The sequence below is a fragment of the Aethalodelphis obliquidens genome, unplaced genomic scaffold, assembly GCF_003676395.1.
Source record: "Aethalodelphis obliquidens isolate GAN/ISIS:26980383/991018 unplaced genomic scaffold, ASM367639v1 scaffold1, whole genome shotgun sequence".
Taxonomy (NCBI): Eukaryota; Metazoa; Chordata; class Mammalia; order Artiodactyla; family Delphinidae; genus Aethalodelphis; species Aethalodelphis obliquidens.
The window spans coordinates 41,463,182-41,483,355 of NW_020837945.1; the positions used below are offsets into that span (position 1 = coordinate 41,463,182).

At 34.8% G+C, this 20,174-nt stretch overlaps 1 protein-coding gene across 3 annotated transcripts in view; it reads left to right on the top strand.

The window, feature by feature from the left end:
* Positions 1–20,174, top strand: part of EPHA3 (EPH receptor A3) — a 365,092-nt gene that overhangs the window by 3,164 nt on the left and 341,754 nt on the right. For all 3 annotated transcript variants that reach the window (XM_027102800.1, XM_027102802.1, XM_027102801.1), the window contains exon 2: positions 15,723–15,787. In XM_027102800.1, coding sequence (XP_026958601.1) covers positions 15,723–15,787 — 65 coding nt within the window. The remainder of the gene's footprint in view (positions 1–15,722; positions 15,788–20,174) is intronic.

Sequence of the window (20,174 nt, forward strand, 5' to 3'; positions counted from 1 at the left end):
ATGACACATCAAGAAAAGACTTCCATGGGAAATCAACTACTTTTCATGACAAAATAGGATTGTTACATTATGTATTATTAGAAAAGTTTATATATTTTCTCCCTGTTGCCATCCCAGATGGATGATGATAATGTTAAATAAAAATAACTTTACAAAGCGGTTAAAACTTGATATAAAGTAAAGAATCAACTATTGTTTGTTTAATCTCTTTTAGCAGTGGATAAAGTAATCTCTTTAGACACTTTTCTACATTTGAAGCTTTCTGAGGCAGAATGCACTTCTTATTCATCAGTACATAATATACTAAATAATTTTTCTAACCAAAAGTGTTTGGAATTTAGATTAACATTTACCTATAGAGTTCTATACACTGGAAATCAGTTTTCAAAATTAAAGTGAATAAAATTCAATCTTCATATATATACTACTTTTTTGGGGAGATTTTTATCGGAGTGGTAGGCACACTATATGAAATGTATTTCACTGAACGTAAGTCACTTAAGTACAAAAGGATACTATGTGATCGTTTAAAGCTCAAAAGTAAAACTTAGAGATGAACACTGTATGCTTCCCTTTGAATATTAGGCAAATGATGGAGACATTAAACATTAAAATAATAGATTTTTCCCTTTTTAAAAATCAGTATGACTTGGCATCATTTTCATGTATAAACACTTCCTCAAATAATAACACATTGTGGTTGAAATATTAATAGAGAACTAAGCTGTCATATCACCTTTATAGTTATTTTTTAAAGAGAGTTTACATTTGCTTTTAATAGCATTTTATCATTCTAGACTAAATAATTGAATGCATTATACATTTTTGTAATTTAATAGCTTTCCTAATGGCTCGCCCCTACTTCCCCCCAACAGTTATAACTTTGCTATTTGCCTGGAGGTAGGAGAAACCTTAATTTCACTATTTTATAACCCACAACAGTTAACACTTGACCTAGGTCATTAACGGGATTATCAGCAAATTTGTTTAAGCTTTTACTGACAACCTGAATTGCTACGATAATATTTTGATTGTGCCGGAAAGAAACTTCTTGCAACCTCTCAAAATCTATCATGAAATTAATTCATTCTGAATCTATATCTTCCTAAAGACTAATATTGATAATAATAATTCAAGTGGGGAAATGTCCACTTTGATACCCCATTCTCCTCACTCTTATGTTTTATATATCACGCCATTCTTGTCCTTGTTATAAATGAGCAATTAAAAACTCTTAAATAGTAAATATTCTTGCAATAACAATAGATTTATAAGTACAAACCAGCTTCATCATAATTGAACAGATTCAATTTTATACTTTCTTATTATTGGTGCTGTAGTTAATATGATTTTTCTACCCATTTTAAGATATAAAGTCAATTGAATATGTTTATAACTCAAAAGCAACTGGAACCATAAAAGGGAAACTACATATAACAAAACAACATTACCCCATGTAAGATTATGGTGCATTTTATATAAAGTTGTCTTTCCCATGAAACACTAGTAATTGGGAGCTACAATGAAAAGTACATAAAATGAATACAAACATTTTAAAACGTTGTGTACAATCATAACTTAAAGGTATTTTGTTAACATTGTGTAGTAGATTTATGGAGTTTCATGTGAAGATTTTTATTACTTGAATATAATTATGGTTTACTCTTTGCTTTTATAAACAATTTAGTAGTTTCACCTTGACTCATAAGAAACTTATTATCTTTAAAGAAAAGACATAAGATTTTTTATCGTGTCTATATATTATCCACATTTTAATATTCAAATTTTGGTGTGTTCTTTAAGAGTCCTTCACTTTTAATAGTTTCTCAAAATAACTTTCTTTATGAAGATCCCTAAATGTCAAAATTGTTTCTGAAACTCTGGATTTTTTCTGAAATAAAATATATGCAATTTTTAAATATCAAATAATCAGTTACATATGCAAAGGATTTTTAGAGGCAAAACATATTTCCACAGTATATTTGATTTACTAACTTCAACACAAATGGAAACAGCAAGAACTCTTCTTGAGAGTTACATTCTCCAAGTCATAAAATCTTCAAGAAAATATTAATAAAACTTTCCACAAATCATCAAAACTCGATAAGTTCTTACAGACATTTACTTACTAGGAAATCTGTGATGTGGGTTACCTTTGATTTTAGTCATTTTCCAATGATTCTGTTTGGCATAAATACTAGATGGAAAGAGAAATATGTATTTCTTGGAAGAACACTGTTTTGCAAATCATTTTCTGTCAAGATCCTCAACTTTATTTTTTACACACTTGTCTTTAAAACTTTTAATAAATCTTGTTCTTTTAATTCCTGTTTGATAAAAGATTTAGAAAAATAGATGTAGGTGCCCCCTTTTTGATTCTGTTTTCAGAGATCTGGATTTTATCACCAGGGAGGGTCAGAGCAGGGCTTTTACCAAGTGCACAAGTAGCTTTCCACAGATTTTTCAAATAAAGGGGTGACTGGTGGTGTAAAACGTTCATTATATTATTCATCCAGGTATACTGAAAACCAGGCTTTGAAATTTATTTCTAAGAAATTTGAAAACCTTAATTCTTCTGTAATGACTTTAGAAATAAAAACATTCTTGGACGTTTATAAAATGCAAAGGATTCCAAGACACAAATCAATCTAGGCAGACACCCCTCCTGGAAATCAGTGTGTGGGCACATGTGCACCCCTTGATTTCACTCTCTGTGTCTATTACCAGCTCCCTAAAATCAGGTAGTTCTTGGAACCTGGCAGAAGTTTTCCTCTTGGAAAAGTCTGAAAGTCAGCAAGTTTTAGTTTGCCTCCTACCAGCTTTCTGTGAAATTAAAAAAAAAAAAAAAGTAGTGGATTACAAAGAGGAAAAACGTCTTTGCAAGAGAATAGAAAATAAAAAGTCGATTAGAAAGATGGAGAGGTAGAGAAATGCAAAGGTTCTAAAACCAATGATAATATTTGTCTTTTGCTTAAAAGAAAAATATTTACCACGTCAAACATCTGGCTAATCAATTTTTAGTAGATCTCTAAAAACCTGCGCGCACACACACACACACACACACACACACACAAAAGGGTGTGTGTTTGGGGCGGGGTGTGGATTTGGGGGGCGTTGCGTGCTTTTGTTTCTCCTCTCAAGTTTACACACTTTTGATTTTTCCCCTGAAGAAAATATTTTGTCTAGGAAAGTTTTGAGAGTGTAAGCCAAACCCCTTTGGAAGCCTGGGCGTATGCATGTGGAGGATGGATGGAATCAAAACCAGTTCAGCAGTAAAGCCTCCAACTTGGAGTGATGTTATTAAACTGCAAGCCCTGAGTGGGGAACCCCCTCCCTCTCTTCATTTTAAACCATGTCCTGCTGTTCCAGTCAAAGCAGAGGGTGAAAATCCACATAATCCAAACCAACATGGTGAAGTCAGAATAATAGGCGAGGAATGAGGGGGAAAACAAGTGGCAGCACTGTACAAATAAACTGTTGTGAATAACCTTAGCCATGAACTGGGGTGGCCACAGGAGGTATGATGGCGCTTCTCTTCCTTCGCATCACACCTCCCACATTTGATAATGCAATACTGATTAAATTCCAAAAGTGTGACCTGAGAAATTTTAGCACGAAACAGAGCTTTACGGGGAATTCCAGGGATATGGCAACTGAGGGATGAGCAGGCGCCCTCGCGGCCACCACACCCACCACCAGGGCATCTTAACCTCAAACTCGCCGCCGCCGCCGGGACCAGGCTCATAGGTGCGGCGGGAAAACGGAGTCTACCAACAATTCAGTACTTTTCACTCCTCATCGGATTCAAGATGGGATCAGAAAAGCCCATCTCCGGGTCCACGTCCTCCAGCTCAGTTCAGCCCTCGGGGTTCGGTGGTTCTTTGTGCGCGAGCGTCTCCGCGCCCGGCGGCCAAAGCGCGCTGCCCGGGCGCTGCGAGCTAGAGCGGCCTCCCGCAGGCGGCGGGCGGCGAGCACGCGCGGAGCCCCCGAGGCGGCCGGCTTCTTGCCGGCGGCCGGCGCCGGGCGCTGGTAGCCCGGGCGGAGGCTGGAGCCACGGGAGCGCGAGGGCGCCAAGTTCGGCGGAAACTAGCGCCGGGCGTAGGCGGGGCGGGCGAGAGGCAAACGTGCGCCCTCTGCCTGCGACTACGGAGCTGCCGGCGCTCGGAGAGGTGGCGTCCTCCCCAGCACCTGGACTCTCCTTACCTGGGGAGAGCGCGAGCGGCTCGGACGCGCCAGGCAAGTCCCGACATTCACAACAGACTCTGACCCGAGGTCTCTATCGCCCCCACCCTCAACTCCCCACCTCCCCCCATAGCTGGCAGTCTTTGCAGCTTGGCGTCCATAGTTGGCGCGGTCTGCCCTCCTAAGTTCCGGCCCCGCGAGGTGACAGGTGCAGGAGAGGGACAGGGTTCTCCAGGGTTCACAGAACTCCCTGTAGAGTTGGGAAAGCGCCTCGAACCCGGCCCGCTCGGTTGGGACGAGCCTGAGACGTCCATTGTCCTGCTTGCTGCTGTGTTTCCCGACCCCTTTGCTGTTTCTTGAATTTTCAAAAGATATCTCTCTAGACGAAAATGAAGAACTTTTTTTTTTCAGTTTTCGTTAAGACCATCTACTGATGCCACCTGTTAGGTCCCTCGGGAGAGCTAAGGGGCGTGTTCTACAAACCCACTCCCCACCCCGTGCACAATCGAAAGTTGTCTGTTTTCCCCACAGCCCCATATTTGATTGGCACCATTTTTTTTAATGAAAACAGGATTTTCCCTCTTCTGATTTTGGGAGTAAACCTGGAATGGGCCAGGAAGGGTTTCTGCGAGCGGCATTACCGAGGTAGGTTAGTAGTTGGTTGATGTTGATGTTTGTGTGTTCATCAAAACTTTAATGTTTTTCATAAAAGAATTGTTGAATCCAGGGCATTCCAAGACTAAATATGGCTTCAGTGTCATGCCCAGTAATCAGATAACAATTACACAGAGTTCCACTGGCTGGAAAGATTTTTCCCTTACATTGTCATTGAGTACGTACTGTACCTCATTTAATCTTAAAGCCGCCCTAAAGTAGGTATTATGATATCTCCCATTTTACAACTGAGGAAACTAAGTAAACTCATCGTAATAAAGTAGTAACTGAGCCTGGCCCTCTCTTGTCTGTCTTCTGATTTTAACCTCATATGTTTTCTCCTGTACACAAATGCCTGTAAATTAAGGAGGTCTCCTATTCAGGAAAAGCTCTAGCTTCTCAACCTCAATCCTACTGACTATACTAATGTGTCTTGTTGACTCGCAAGAAAAATCTTAGAAGTACTCAGAGTATTTGTGTGAAAAATCAGACTTCAAAGTACTTTCAAAAAAGTACTTCAAAGAGTACTTTGAATCTGCAGTGTTTACCCTCATAAGGTATGATTATCTGCATAGGTTGGGGACTCACTAAGAATTAAAGAAAATTTGATGTGGACAGAGGAATAAAAGATGTGATCTGTGATGTGTTTTCTTCATACATTCTTACCTCTGTCTTCCTTTCCTGACCCTCAGACACTCCTTTCCTCACCCCGGAAAGATTATTGTCAAGAATTCCATACACAGAGATTGTGAGGCAATTATCAATATAACCTGGATGTGATTTTTTTTAGATTTATATAATAAAAATGAAGTGTGAATTAACTATTGGAATTGTCATAAAGGTCAGTAATGGGTGGAAGTAGAACTTGGCCTAAAAAGTAGACTTTAATTTCTATGGAAACTTTCCCCTATTTAAAAGATAATTTATATATTACTTAAGATGAGAAAATAAATTATAAAGATTTATATCCTCTTTCATAAAACCACTTGTACTCTATTTAAGTGGAGGCATTGAGAAAAAGGTAGCTAAAACAGGGTTTTGAAAGGTAGCAAATTAAGTTGGGGGCAATTATATTTTTCATGTGGGTGTTTCAGCACATATGTTTTGCATTAATTACTGCAATAAATTCTGTTAACCTGGCAAAGAGCAAAAATAGCATATTGATGACATCAGGCTTTCAAATCAGAAAGCTGCTTTCAGTACCTTGCTTTCTTCTCTGAAACATGAGAAAAAAAGTTTTCAAACGTGTTATCATTTAGGTTCCCTATGAGTTTTCTAACCACTCAAGCTATTGCTATTGGCACATTTTCCATGAGCAAAAGCAAAAGCTTAGCAACAAACTTTTGTTTTCTCACTTCTGATGGATTAGAATCAACAACTGTTTTCCCTACTATTTAATGTTCTAGTTCATATATGATTTTGCAGAGCTCTCTCAAATCAAGAAAATGTAATGTGACTTCAAAGTCTCCAAACTGAGTTGCCTCTTGTTTTAAGACAAAAATTCTTGACAGATTACCCAGTGGGGACTGGAGCAAGGGGAGAAGCCTGGGTTAATTTTATTGCTGATAAGTCTATTTAATCAATATGAAAATAGTTTCATCTTGAATTTTCTGTATATTCACTAAGGGGAGGTTAATTTATCGTCTTTAAAATAATAAAGGTAGATCAATAAATTCTGCAGGTCCAGTAAAAAAATAACACCCATCCCCCCCGCTCCCTCTCTTGATAAAAAATGAGACTTTAAAATTTATTTTTTGCCAGTGAGAAAGTTAGTTAGTTTCTAATCAATATGAAATTTAGGCATTCCCTATCTATCTCAGGAAGAGTACGGGAAACAGAGAACAGCTTGTTAGTAGTTAACATATGCTTTATTTCTTGATTTTCAAAAGTAATTTAGCAATAAATAAAATTCTATAGATTTTAGAAAGGTACTTTTTTATTGCATATGATAGCAATCTTCACACTGAGAAGTTAGGCTGGGAAGCTGATTTCCAATCGCTTCCTTGTAGATTGTCTAAATAATCCTCTGGTTAAGCAGAACAACACTCTGAGGAAAAGTCTATGTGCAACACTGTGTGTGAGTGTGTGTATGTATGTGTGTGTGTGTGCATGTGTGTGACCAACAGTATTGTCCCCTTATGTAACTGAACCATTCCCTTTAAATTTTCCTTTCCAAAGGTGATCCTTTGGAAACTCAAGTTTTACTACCCTAGCCCTAGTGAAAACATTAGAACTCTATATTTAATTTCAAAGGCATAAATTTTAAAAAACATTAAAATGAATTAAGAAAACTGTTAAGAAAAAAATTAACTCATCTTTCATACTGCAATAATTTGGTTTATTTACCAAACAGTGCACACCTGAGAATTAGTTACTGGATTTTGGAAAAGAAGGTTATCAGCATGTTGAAAGGCCTTGAAAATAACAGCTTAGTTGGGACTACAAAATGAATACTTACATAAAAAACTTTTAATATAGACGTGAAAGTCATAAAAAGTGCAATATGAATCTTTACAGAAGATTAGCTGCCTAAAACTGAGTCCCTGGAATATAAGGAAGATTTTTTTTTAAAGATAAAGTTAATAATAACAACAATAAATTAGTAAAAACAAAGAGAGAAGACTAAATGATTTGCCTAAATTTGTGTAATAGGGATAATTATAACCCAGATTTTTTTTACTGCATATATCTAGAAAACTTTATAAATAATTTGAATGAATGCATAATAAATACATATACAAGTAAAAAGCACTTTTGAAAGAACCAAACATTCAGAAATAGCTATTTTAATAAGCACATATCTAAGCTCAATGTAAATTCTGTGTGAACATATACATGCACACACATGTGTGTATTGGAAATGCACATGATTGAATATCAAAAAAGACCATCCCAGAACAGAAGCTTCTATAGGTGCTATTCATATTATGACTACACTACCAAGAAAAAACATTGAGATTTGTCTGAATTCTGCATTCTCTTGCAGTGATAAATGAAGTTTCCTGACCACCACAGCACTAATTGTTTGATACTTTCCATTGACACTATGCTCCTAATATGAAAAGTAAAGGGCTAGAGTTTTGAATTAAACTGATAGGCATGTGGCACTTCACTGGATCCTTTGTGAGCCTTTATAAAGACCCATATTTATACATTGAAGAGTTTGTTTATATGTGTGTGTGTATGTCTGTAGACAACAGTCATGGTGTATGACATAAAGTCTAGATGTAGATATCCTCTAGAATATGATGAAGTCCAAGCTATATCCTGATTTTAATTTTCTAGAAATTTAAACCAATTTATTCTGCATTGGGCTTCTTTTAAAATTAAAAAAAAGTTTTGTGATATAAAAATGTCCAAAGAATGTTTTTTTTTTATTTTATTTCTTTTTAATATCTTTATTGGAGTATAATTGCTTTACAATGGTGTGTTAGTTTCTGCTTTATAACAAAGTGAATCAGTTATACATATGTTCCCATATCTCTTCCCTCTTGCGTCTCCCTCACTCCCACCCTCCCTATCCCACCCCTCTAGGTGGTCACAAAACACTGAGCTGATCTCCCTGTGCTATGCAGCTGCTTCCCACTAGCTATCTATTTTACATTTGGTAGTGTATATATGTCCATGCCACTCTCTCACTTTGTCACAGCTTACCCTTCCCCCTCCTCATATCCTCAAATCCATTCTCTAGTAGGTCTGTGTCTTTATTCCCATCTTGCCCCTAGGTTCTTCATGACCTTTTTTTTTTCTTAGATTCCATATATATGCATTAGCATATGGTATTTGTTTTTCTCTTTCTGACTTACTTCACTCTGTATGACAGACTCTAGGTCTATCCACCTCACTACAAATAACTCAATTTCGTTTCTTTTTATGGCTGAGTAATATTCCACTGTATATATGTGCCATATCTTCTTTATCCATTCATCTCTTGATGGACACTTAGGTTGTTTCCATCTCCTGGCTATTGTAAATAGAGCTGCAATGAACATTGTGGAACATGTCTTGTTTTGAATTATGGTTTTCTCAGGGTATATGCCCAGTAGTGGGATTGCTGGGTTGTATGGTAGTTCTATTTTTAGTTTTTTAAGGAACCTCCATACTGTTCTCCATAGTGGCTGTATCAATTTATATTCCCACCAACAGTGCAAGAGTGTTCCCTTTTCTCCACACCCTCTCCAGCATTTATTGTTTGTAGATTTTTTGATGATGGCCATTCTGACCGGTGTGAGATGATATCTCATTGTAGTTTTGATTTGCATTTCTCTAATGATTAATGATGTTGAGCATTCTTTCATGTGTTTGTTGGCAATCTGTATATCTTCCAAAGAATGTTTTTAAATTGAAATTTAATTTAATCACTACACTTTTTGTTCCCTATGTTAAAATTTGAATCCTTATATCCAAGGGACTTCCAAGCACATTTTTATTTTGAAAATAACTACTATATTAGAATTGTTTTGTAGGCCATCTTCTACGTTCTATTCCATTTTCATAGCCATTGTTCAAACCCTGACTAAACAGATAGCTTACATTTAGTAGTCAAAGGTTAATAATCAAGCGATATAATAAAAAGTATATACCAAGACAGCCTGAATTTATGGTGTGAAGGCAAAATATATGTGCTAATGCTTGAGTGCCTATTTACCCTAATGATTATTTATATAATTTCAAATTGAAGGATATATTTTCATTTTTCACTTTTTAATCTGTCAAAAAAGTCCTTTCAAAGTAGAAATAAACAATTTTTTCTGTTCTAGAACACTTTAAAAAGCTAAAATGTGTTGAAAAAGTACAATGTTTACATAATCATTAATGTTCTGCTTTTAGTACGTTACATTTTGGGAAACACATTTCACTTGTCTAAATGATTCATAATATAGGTTGACGATGCACAGAAGCAAAGAGACCTGCTATTCTAGGGACCATTATCAAAGCTGAGGTTGTTAATGTAGTAAAACCTCATTGACAGTAGAACATCCCCACTCATTTATTTATTTATTTATTTATTTTTTGCGATACGCGGGCCTCTCACTGCTGTGGCCTCTCCCGTTGCAGAGCACAGACTCCGGATGTGCAGAGCTCAGCGGCCATGACTCACGGGCCCAGCCACTCCGTGGCATGTGGGATCTTCCCGGACCCGGGCACGAACCCGTGTCCCCTGCATCGGCAGGCGGACTCTCAACCACTGCGCCACCAGGGAAGCCCCCACTCATTTATTTGAAAGAATTATTTTGTTATAAGAACACATTCCCAAGGGATATTTTAATAGCTGTTTTCTCCATAAGAGTATTAATATCAGAGTGACCTTCAGATTTCTCAGATTAAAAAGCAAAAAATAGAAAATTTTAACACTTTAGAAACAACACAGAGTTAACATTTACTGAAGTATCCAAGTTTCAAGTGGAATTTTGGTCTGTGTTTCTGTTATTTCCTTGAGCTGCTGTAGTCATGAGAACACAAGACATCTTACTGTAAGACTATGTTTTGATTCCAATGACTTCTTCCTGCTGTTGGCAAAGATTGAAATGCGGCAGCTAATTACAGTTTCTTCTTTAATTAGGACCTGCCTGTATAGAAGTTAATATAAAATTATTGCCCAGGAAGAAAAGCTAATACGAAAAAGTTGATAGTATACCACCTTGTCCAGAAATCTGCTTATATCCCATAAATAAGCCATTGATACCATGCAACAAGAGGGTTTTCACAGAAATGTCTAGCACTACACACTTTTTAAATTTTTTACATAATTATTTTACTTGGTTATTTGATTGAGAAATTATCATAAATTTATACTTCTATGACACAAAATGCCTGTAAAATTTAACATAGATTACAAGAAGTTTTATCTATCCACAATTAGTAGATTTTAGTTGACTTCATTTATAGTTTAAAACATTTTTATAAGTTTTAGTCTGTGAAATACAATACTAATGATCTATTACAAAGATGTTTTAATTATATTTAGTTAGAAATAAACATAAACAGGAAGTCTATAGGAACTGTTAACTAAGAATATATAATCCTAGTAGATAAAAGTTATGTTGAAATAGATAAGTACATTAATAAAACTGACTTCTCTAAATTTCTTCTCTGTGGCATACCTGGGTGTGTACAGTAAAAATGAAAAGCTGAGCTTTGGTGGACTCCTGTCAGCAAATACATCTTGATTTCTTGATTCCATGTTATGGTTGACCAGAGTACCATACAGTGAATTACAACACTGAGATCAAAATGTATTACTTCCTGTATTCTATTTGAGACATTTAAGTATAAGTTAGGAGCAGATTAAAGGACTCTTCTGCTATCTGTAACCTAGAGCAAAGCTACTCTTTTCATCATAACAGAAAGTGATGAAAATGATAAAGATAAATAGTGTACAAGAAATGTGTCTGGGACAATTACAGTGATGGCACAAACAGGAAAGGAAATGTCATTATATTTTAGTAAAAACAAGACAAAATCAAAGGATGGGTTTGTTTTCTGCTGTAGTGGTTTCATAGTTATTTGCACTTGGTTATAAAAGCACCTTGTAACTGAAGGTTTTACAAGAAAACATGTCTATTATTACAAGTCTGAAATTCTTTAGCCATTAAACCCTACTTGTCACCTTGACATTTCTAAATGTTTTCTTAAATGCAACTATAGCATTACCACAAAGCATAGATATGTTATTAAATAATTGAAATGATCTTCCACTTCAGTAAGAAATTGTGGCATTTAATTTTAAAAATTATTTTCGTACTATCTGTATATTTGCAGCACTTAATCTAAAAGATGTGAATATTTGTTTAACTCTTAGTCTTTCTAAGTGGACAGATAGCCACTATGAATCAGAATTTTGAAATGCTCTTGAAAAATCTTGGTGTATTAATGATTCTTTAAATGTAAAACTCCAGAAATTTATACCTAAAGTTTTTAATCTGTCCTTACTAAATGAGAACACTTGTTGCAAAATCTTATTTTAATGACTGAGTCCTTTAAAAATTTTTTAATGAATTCTTATTAGTAAGAAGGGAAGGTGGTATATAAATTCTTGGCACAGATAATTCTTTATGATGTTGTCAATGCCAGTGAGCAAAGGAGTAGACATTTGATTGTCTCTTCATTATTATAGAGGGTAAGAAGGGAAGAGAGAAAAAGACTCCTGAGCATCTTAAATCCGTAATTCAGCCAAGTGGGAAAAGTGACAGTAAAGATCAGTGGCAGGAATGACAGCAAGGGTTCCTTCTTTCCAGAAGCACTTACAACCAATATGAGCCAGTTTACCCTATACTTTGTTCTTATTCCTTTACTTCATTCTACGCCTTCTAATTCTCATCAGACACCACACATCATTTTGACCAGCAAATCTCGTGTTAGTGCCCACCTGAAAGCCAATTCAAGGAGACTGAGTGAAGATTCCTTTACTGTTTTCATGAATGTAAACCCCTTCACCTATTTATACATTTTTTTATATTTAAAAGCAGTGAGACTAGACAGAGTAAAGCATGTGAAAGACATCCAGAACCATATCCATCCAGACTCCCCACAATGATTTCTTTTGCCAAAAACTCCTATTTATATCTCAAGTGGAGTTCTAACACTTCAAAATGTGTCCAATTTAAATCACTTTTAGAAGTTAATATATGCTACATAGCTCTTTGAATAGAAAATATTCTGAAATTAATGAAATGACATATTTTCTGTTACAAACCAAAAATATTTGGAAATCAACCATTAGAATATGAAAACTGGTAAGAGACCATTTATATCTTTGGCAAATAACTTAGCATGAGGCAGTCATTAAAGAATTAGTCTATTTATATATTCCCACCTACCCTTAAGAATAATTTCCTAATATTTTTGTTAAAATTCATAATTGTAAACTCAAAAATTTTAGCAATTAAAATAAATATTCCATGTTACAAAGTGTCATTAAAACTCAGACTACAATATGTTTGTACATCACAATTCTATCTGCCCTGGCATTTGAATAATGGCACTACTTGAAAGGCTATGATCAGGTCTACAGCGTTTTTGGGAGAGGAAAAGCATTAGTAACTAATGTTCTTGCCCATATCAGTGTGGGGTTTAAGATATTGCATTGCAAGGTTAGATTTAGTCAATGTATCCAGAGACATCACTCACAGCAGGTTGACTTTCAAATTCCATTAACTTTTCTCTTCTTCTTATCTCAATTATGCTGCACTCAAGATTGCTATACAACAGATCACAGGAGCCTTGAGGTTTATATCCTGGCAAATTCCAGTCTAGTAACCATTGACTTTAAGTGGCTAGAATTCTTAGACTGTGTTGTTCTTATTTGGCTATAAACAAAAGCACTTTATAAACCCCAAATAGGTGCTTTTAAAAAGTGTCTTGATGTCACTTTTCTTCTCTATTAGGCCATATATTGATGGTTGATTTCCAATACCATTCAGAAGAATTGTATTGGAACTGTTGTTAGATAATATTTTAAGTTTACAAGAACATTGAATCTGTATAGCATGTAATAACCTCAGGTGGCTTTAACTAAATTTATATTATTTGATCATCACAGCAACATTGTGAGATAACCAGTGCAGACCTAATTATGTTTGATAGATAAGAGGATCAGAATCATGAGTAATGCTGCTAATTGTGTGTTCCCTCATTCATGCTAAATGGAGTGCACTAAAAATTCAATTTCTGAGTAAATGAAATAAATTAAATTAATCTCTTATACCAATTTTAATTGACAGTGCAATACAATTCTTTTTGGTTTAGCTTTTCTCCTTTGAGTTGAAACCAAATGCTGATGTGATAAAGCCAGTCCTTTTCCCCTCATCATTATCATCAGAGAAAACTTAAGGGTATAGTTCTTTAGTTAACAACCTACGTTCCAATGAGTAATTTACTAAGTGGAGAAAATATTTATATCTTCCTTGCCTCAAACACTTTTTTCCTCTGGTTATTAATACTGAAATTAAATCAACCATTCATCTTAGCAGGTGAAATAACATATATTCATCATTTAGTACATATTCAATTATTACATACACACAAAAACATTGAATCATTTAAACCCCTGAAGGTATTACAAATGTGATCCAATGATTTATGAATACTGGCCCTGTAAATTCTACGATGCAAATCCTGTGTAAAACTCAGAGAAATCAACTGCTGAATGTGACAGAACCAACAACTGAGCTAGGTATGTCTATCAGAATAAATGTTGGTAACATACTTTAAAGGTGAGGATGTATTCTCATATTTTCAAAAATTCTTTAACATTATGTAATCTGAAATGTTATCCGTGACATTAATTGGTAGAAGTTTTTTTAAAAATCATTTTCTAGAGATAATTTCAATATAATTAAGCATACTGTTAATTTCCAAACTGATATCCTGGGAAATAATTCCATTATGGAAATTACACTATGTAATCCATGCAGCAACTATCTTCTTTTATCTAAATATAATTACTTCTCACTGGGATTAATTTATTGTGAGGGGAAAAAAGTTTAATCATTAAGGAATTCCAGTGTAATAGGTTAAGTTTATGTGTTTTTTTTCCTCTGAGAACTTTATCTTTTTATCTTAATGATTAGGAATTTTTCTTATACTCATCTAGTATATTTATCATCTAACCAGCTAACCAAATATCTTCTTTTAGAAAGCAGTGCTTGAAAATTTAGAATTCTAACATCAATCAAAATAATTCTTTTTCTTAACATTTATATGATTAATGTTTCCTTTGTAAGAAAATAATTGGGATGATTAAAGAAAGGGTGGTGCTTTTCATGCATCAGGAAGCCCTTTATTGACAACACATGGTCATGTTGTGCTTTGCATGTATTAACATTATGTTTTGATTTGTGAATATATGGAACCCTTCAAAATGACTGTCTGTTATTATACTTATTGATTCACCTGCTCTGGTTCATGTTAATAGTACCTGCATATTTTATGTAAACTTCTTCTACATCTTCCATTAATCAATCATGGGGTTGTTTTCTAACTTAGAAGAAGGATGTGGAAAAACTATAGTTTCCATTATTTAACAGATTGACAATCAACATGAGCCCTTTGTTATTAATTAAAGTATCTTTTTATATTTTACTTTCCAGTCCATTTCAAATTAATACTCTCTGGGTTGAAAATAAATCATTTGCCTTTCTCTTTTAATAATATATTCAAAATGCAACTACATTCTTATTATATTTTATTATTCATCAGACTTTTTAATAACTAGCACAAAATTCTGAGTGAAATCATTAAAGTCTTTGGGTAACAATACCCTTTTTAAAGAAGTAAAGCTTTACAAAGCGCTACGCTATTATAATACATATTTTTGCTTTGGCTTCTCCTCAAATTGATAGCTAAGCATTTTGTTCATTACATAAGTACACAATTTATACAGTATTTATTATAGTATGTTTGGTTTTGGCCAGGGACAATATGAAGATGTCATATCAAAATATGTACAAAAAGAAATACGATTCATTATGGAAGCATACTTAACTAATTTATAGTGAAATCATGTCAATTTATTAAATTTAATGGTCTTTGCAGTTATTTTGATTTCATGTTAGCCTTAATGTTTCCTATTTTGTATTTTTATAGTGTCCTCTCTAAACCTGTAATTATTCTGTCAATATATTAAATATACAATATATATACATAAACAAACATAAACAGTTTAAAAAGTCACAGAAACTTTTGATCCCTTAACTTTCCATGTGGTTGCTTTTCTTTGTAATTCCCTTCTTCTACTCATCATACACATATAATGAGAATGAACAGAGTCGTGTTTTTTGAACACGTTGATATTATTATATCAGCAACAGACAACATTAACTTGACAGAAGTAAATAGAATTCATTCCTTTCAACTGTTTTTGTGTTATCTGTGTTTTCTTTTAGTCGATCTACTGGACTCAAAAACAATTCAGGGGGAGCTGGGCTGGATCTCCTACCCATCACATGGGGTGAGTTTGGTAAACTATTAAAAGGAACATGATTCTTCTGTCCATTGCCTCTCTTAGAGAGCAGGAGGAATTATTGGGAACAGGAATTCCTGTACTTCTGATGACAAGTTGTGCTTATCAGTATATTCAGTACATGGACTAACACAGCTTAGTATTTGTATCCAATGGAACTATTGAGAGTTTTGAAGTATTTTTTCCCCTTCTGAATTTATCAATTGCTTGAATGAACTAACTAAACAGTTTAATTATTACTACCATCATGCAGATGATCTAAGCGTGATCACCTAACATTTTTTTTGTGATGTGGTCAAAATAGGTGAGTTGAGGAGAGACTCTAAATTTTAAGTAATGTAGAAAGTGTGTATTTGGAGATGGTTGCCTCCAGAGTTGTAGCCTTAAAATCAACTGTGGTGACAGTTCCACATAGGGTAGGTATTTGTGAACAGTATAAGCCTGTGTTGCCTTAATTTCTTTGCTTAAAGTGTCTTCAGCTTGTCTAGATCAGTTTAAAACCGGACATTTTATTTAGGAAAATATGACTGCCTTTAAATTCTAAGCACTGTATATACCTTTAATCTTTTGTCAAGCCAGACACAGATTACTGAGGTGTATAGCATTTTGGGACCCGAATATTTATGATGAGCCTTTGTGTGAGAAAATTTTCCTTCTCTTTTTTCAGAAAAAAGAGGGTCGTACATTTGGAAATTTTTTGTTCCTACAAAATTGTAGAAAAAATGCCTAAACATATCTGTTTTGTTTCCAAGGATAGCCTGTGGAAAATGCAAAGTGCTATTTAGGAATATTTGTGATAGGAGTAAATGTGTATATTCCTTTTTTTTCTAGGCCAGCCTCTTTTCAAAGAGGTTATAATTACATCGACTTAGTATTGGTGTTCAGTCTTTAGATTTTTGTGCCTAAACATACTAATTTTTACTACCAGCTTCTTCTTCCCCGACGGATGTTTTGCATCAGGGATACTTCATCTATCTGTCATCTTTGTATCTGCTTCTCTTCCTGGTGCACCTTGACACTGACATGATGCCAAAACCTATCACATTATCAGGCCTTGTTTAGTTGCTTAGAAGGGAAGAGTATGAAGTAAGCCAAGGTTTGGTTTTCCCATAGGTTTAAAAGGAATCAAATGGTTAGGGTAAAAGCACATCCTGGGTAGTCATAACGAATGAGTTGAAACTCAGGATTGAGCTGGAAAACTCATTTAAAACTCATCATCCAAAACTCAAACCTAACTTTGATTTTGATTTTAGAAATTTGAGTCTTTCATTACTCCATTAGATAACATATCATAGAAACTTGCTGCCTAAGGAGATATGAAAAGCAAAAACCATACTGATACTTTACATATATATATATATATATATATATATATATATATATAGTAAACAATAAGTTAATTTGTATATCAAAGCAGCAGTCTACCTCTTATTTTCCTTTAAAGAAGGTATAAAGAAAACACATTTCTCCATGTTGAGAATTTGGGGAAATGAATTCATTTACCTTGTTAATCTCATAGATTTTATCATGAACAAAGTTCACTTTTACTTCCAGAGAAATGTTGGGTGGGGAGGGATGTTCTAGAACCTTGCCACACACAGTGTACACATGCACCAACCAGCAGAGTCAAAACCTGGGAGATTCTTAGAAATGCAGGCTGTCAGGCCCCACTCCAGATGAATCAGAATCTGCATCTTAACATGGTCCCAGGTGATTCCTAAGCACATTAAATTTAAGAAACACTCCTCAGGGTAACTGGCCTCTTGACTTTTCTCATCTCTTGCCCAGTTTCCTACCTCCTTTCTCCTAGGAATCGCTTATGGTTTTCTCATGAACAGTTTTCAGTCTCTCCGTTAGCCTCAGAAAGCTGACCTCAGGCGCTCCGGCCTCCTCTTCATTGCTTTCCTGGTTGGTCTTCTTGCAGCTGTTACTTCACTATTTCAGATGCATTAAATGGCCTGAAACAGCTAGTCAGGTTCTCCAAGCTTATCATTAAAACCAGCAGGGAGAAAAAAAAAAAAAATCTCCTCAACAGATCATGATGTTTATAATACCTTAAGCTCCAAATGATTAAAATAAAAGAAAAACCAAGTATGTGAATTATTGTCTTGGGGTGATTTGTAGTACATTTTTCCTTTAAATCTTCCCCCTGTATTATGTTAACCATAATGTCCATGAGGAAATAAGTAGCACTAATTTAGAAAATGTGACATTAATATTCATTTCGTTTTGAGAAACTGATGATATTCTTGAGTGAAAGCTCAATTCTTGAGTCAATTTAAGTTTGGGATTTAACATCTTTGCTTGTATGATTGTTTGTGCCTTTAGATTCAATTAATCATTTTTATTGCCTGATCATTGTCATTTTCAATTTGACAAGGATAGAGGAATTTTGTGTTTGTTTTGGTTTTAAAGGGAATAGATAGTTAAATCAGTAGTGATATCTATGATGCAAGCTTTTCCATAAAAAAATGAAATGATAGCTGGAAACAACTTTGAACTAGTCATTGTCTTAATTAATTAACCCCAATAAGTAAAAGTGCATCTGTTTGCAGGTTAACTAAAATATAAACCTTGGAGGAAAAAATTATAACAATGTCAGACCATACTGAATTATCGAAATATCCCACTCTCTTCTTCTTTTCTTTCTTTCTTTTTTTTTTTTTTTTGGTGAGAACATTTAAGTCCTACTTTCTTAGCAAATTTCAATTTTATGATATAGTGTTATCAGCTATAGTCACCATGTTATACATTAGATCCTCAGGCCTTATTTGTATAGCTGAAAGTTTGTACCCCTTTACCAACCTCTCCCTATATACCCCACCCTCACCACTTTTCTACTCTGTTTCTATGGATTTTTTTTTTTTTTTAAGATTCCACATATGAGTGATACCATGCAATATTTGTTTTTCTCTGTCTGGCTTATTTCACTTAGTGTAATGCACTCAAGCTCCATCCATGTTGTCACAAACGACATGGAAAATCCTGCACTTTTGATTTAGGGCAGTGGTTCTCCATGTGATGAGGGGTAGATAAGGCAGGAGGCAATTCTGATTTTGCCCCATGGAGATATTTGTATGGAGATATGCTGGTTGTCACAACTGGGAAGGCAGGGCACTACTGGCATCTGGTGTGGAAGACCAGGCATCCTGCTAGTCTTTGTACAAAAAACAGGGCAGCAAAGAATGATCTGGTCCAAAATGACAGCATCCAGGTTGAGAAACCCTTGCTTAGGGTTTGGATAATGAAGCTCTCCAGCAGGAGCTATGGTCACTCCACGAGGAGCTGGGATTGCCAGCAACTTCTCTAAGTCCCAACGATACTCCCATTAGAAGCTCTAAATTCCAAATCTTTTGAAATATAAATTTTAAGAAATAAGCCAATAATTCATTCCAAATTTGAAATGAATCTTTCATGGAATGATTATATCACATGAGCCATATAAAATTAATGTATTTTGTGGAAAATTGTCAAGAGTGACCCATTCCTTCATGTATATGTTTTTCTATTTCTATTTACCCTCTTCCCCAGAGATATATTCATTCATAAAACCTTACAATTAACCTATGCGATTTTCTTGGGAGGATTACTTCTATCTCTATTTTCAAATGGTGCTTCAAATCTTAGAGGAAACCTGGCAGAAAAGTATGGTACTATACTATTAGGCATGGGACAAATTCCCCAAATAAGTATCTGTGAAGAAGTTTAATGAAACTTTGGTTTTCTCTAAATGAATTTCATGAAAATAATACTCAAACTTGTAAACTGAAATTATCAAGGGGGTCATGAACAGCAGTTCACTTTTCAGTAGAAGAGTTTTATTTGACATGGATATTTTCTGGTAGTAAGTTTGTTCACTTTAATAAATTAGACAAGCAATTAACCTTCTCTGGCCTTGTAAATTATGAATTATAATTTTTGAATTCTGGGCTTAATTATCTTCAGAAATTTTAGTAAATAGTTCAATAGTTTGAATATTCTTTGATTTAGGGGACAATCAACATATATCAAAGCCCATATATGTTGCTGGATTACAATGTAGAAAGAGTCCTTGGTTTACACATGACTAGTACTTAAATTGATTGATTGACTGACAGTGTCTTAGTCTATGTATCACCCCAGAGGAGGGATTAAAGGGAGGGAGGCTACACAGTTTTCACTTAGGATAGTATTGAGATGATGGTCAAGCAGTACAAAGGCATCTAGAACCTGGACTCAAAGAAACTCAAGTAAGGAGAAGAGAATGAAGAGAGGGTTGGAGGGGGGGGGTATAGTGAAAGAATAGTCTGAAATGAGAAGTCTCAAAATCAACAGTTGTAGATTTTTTAAAAATTTTATACCACCCCCCTCTTTTCAATTCTTTTAGATTTTTTTC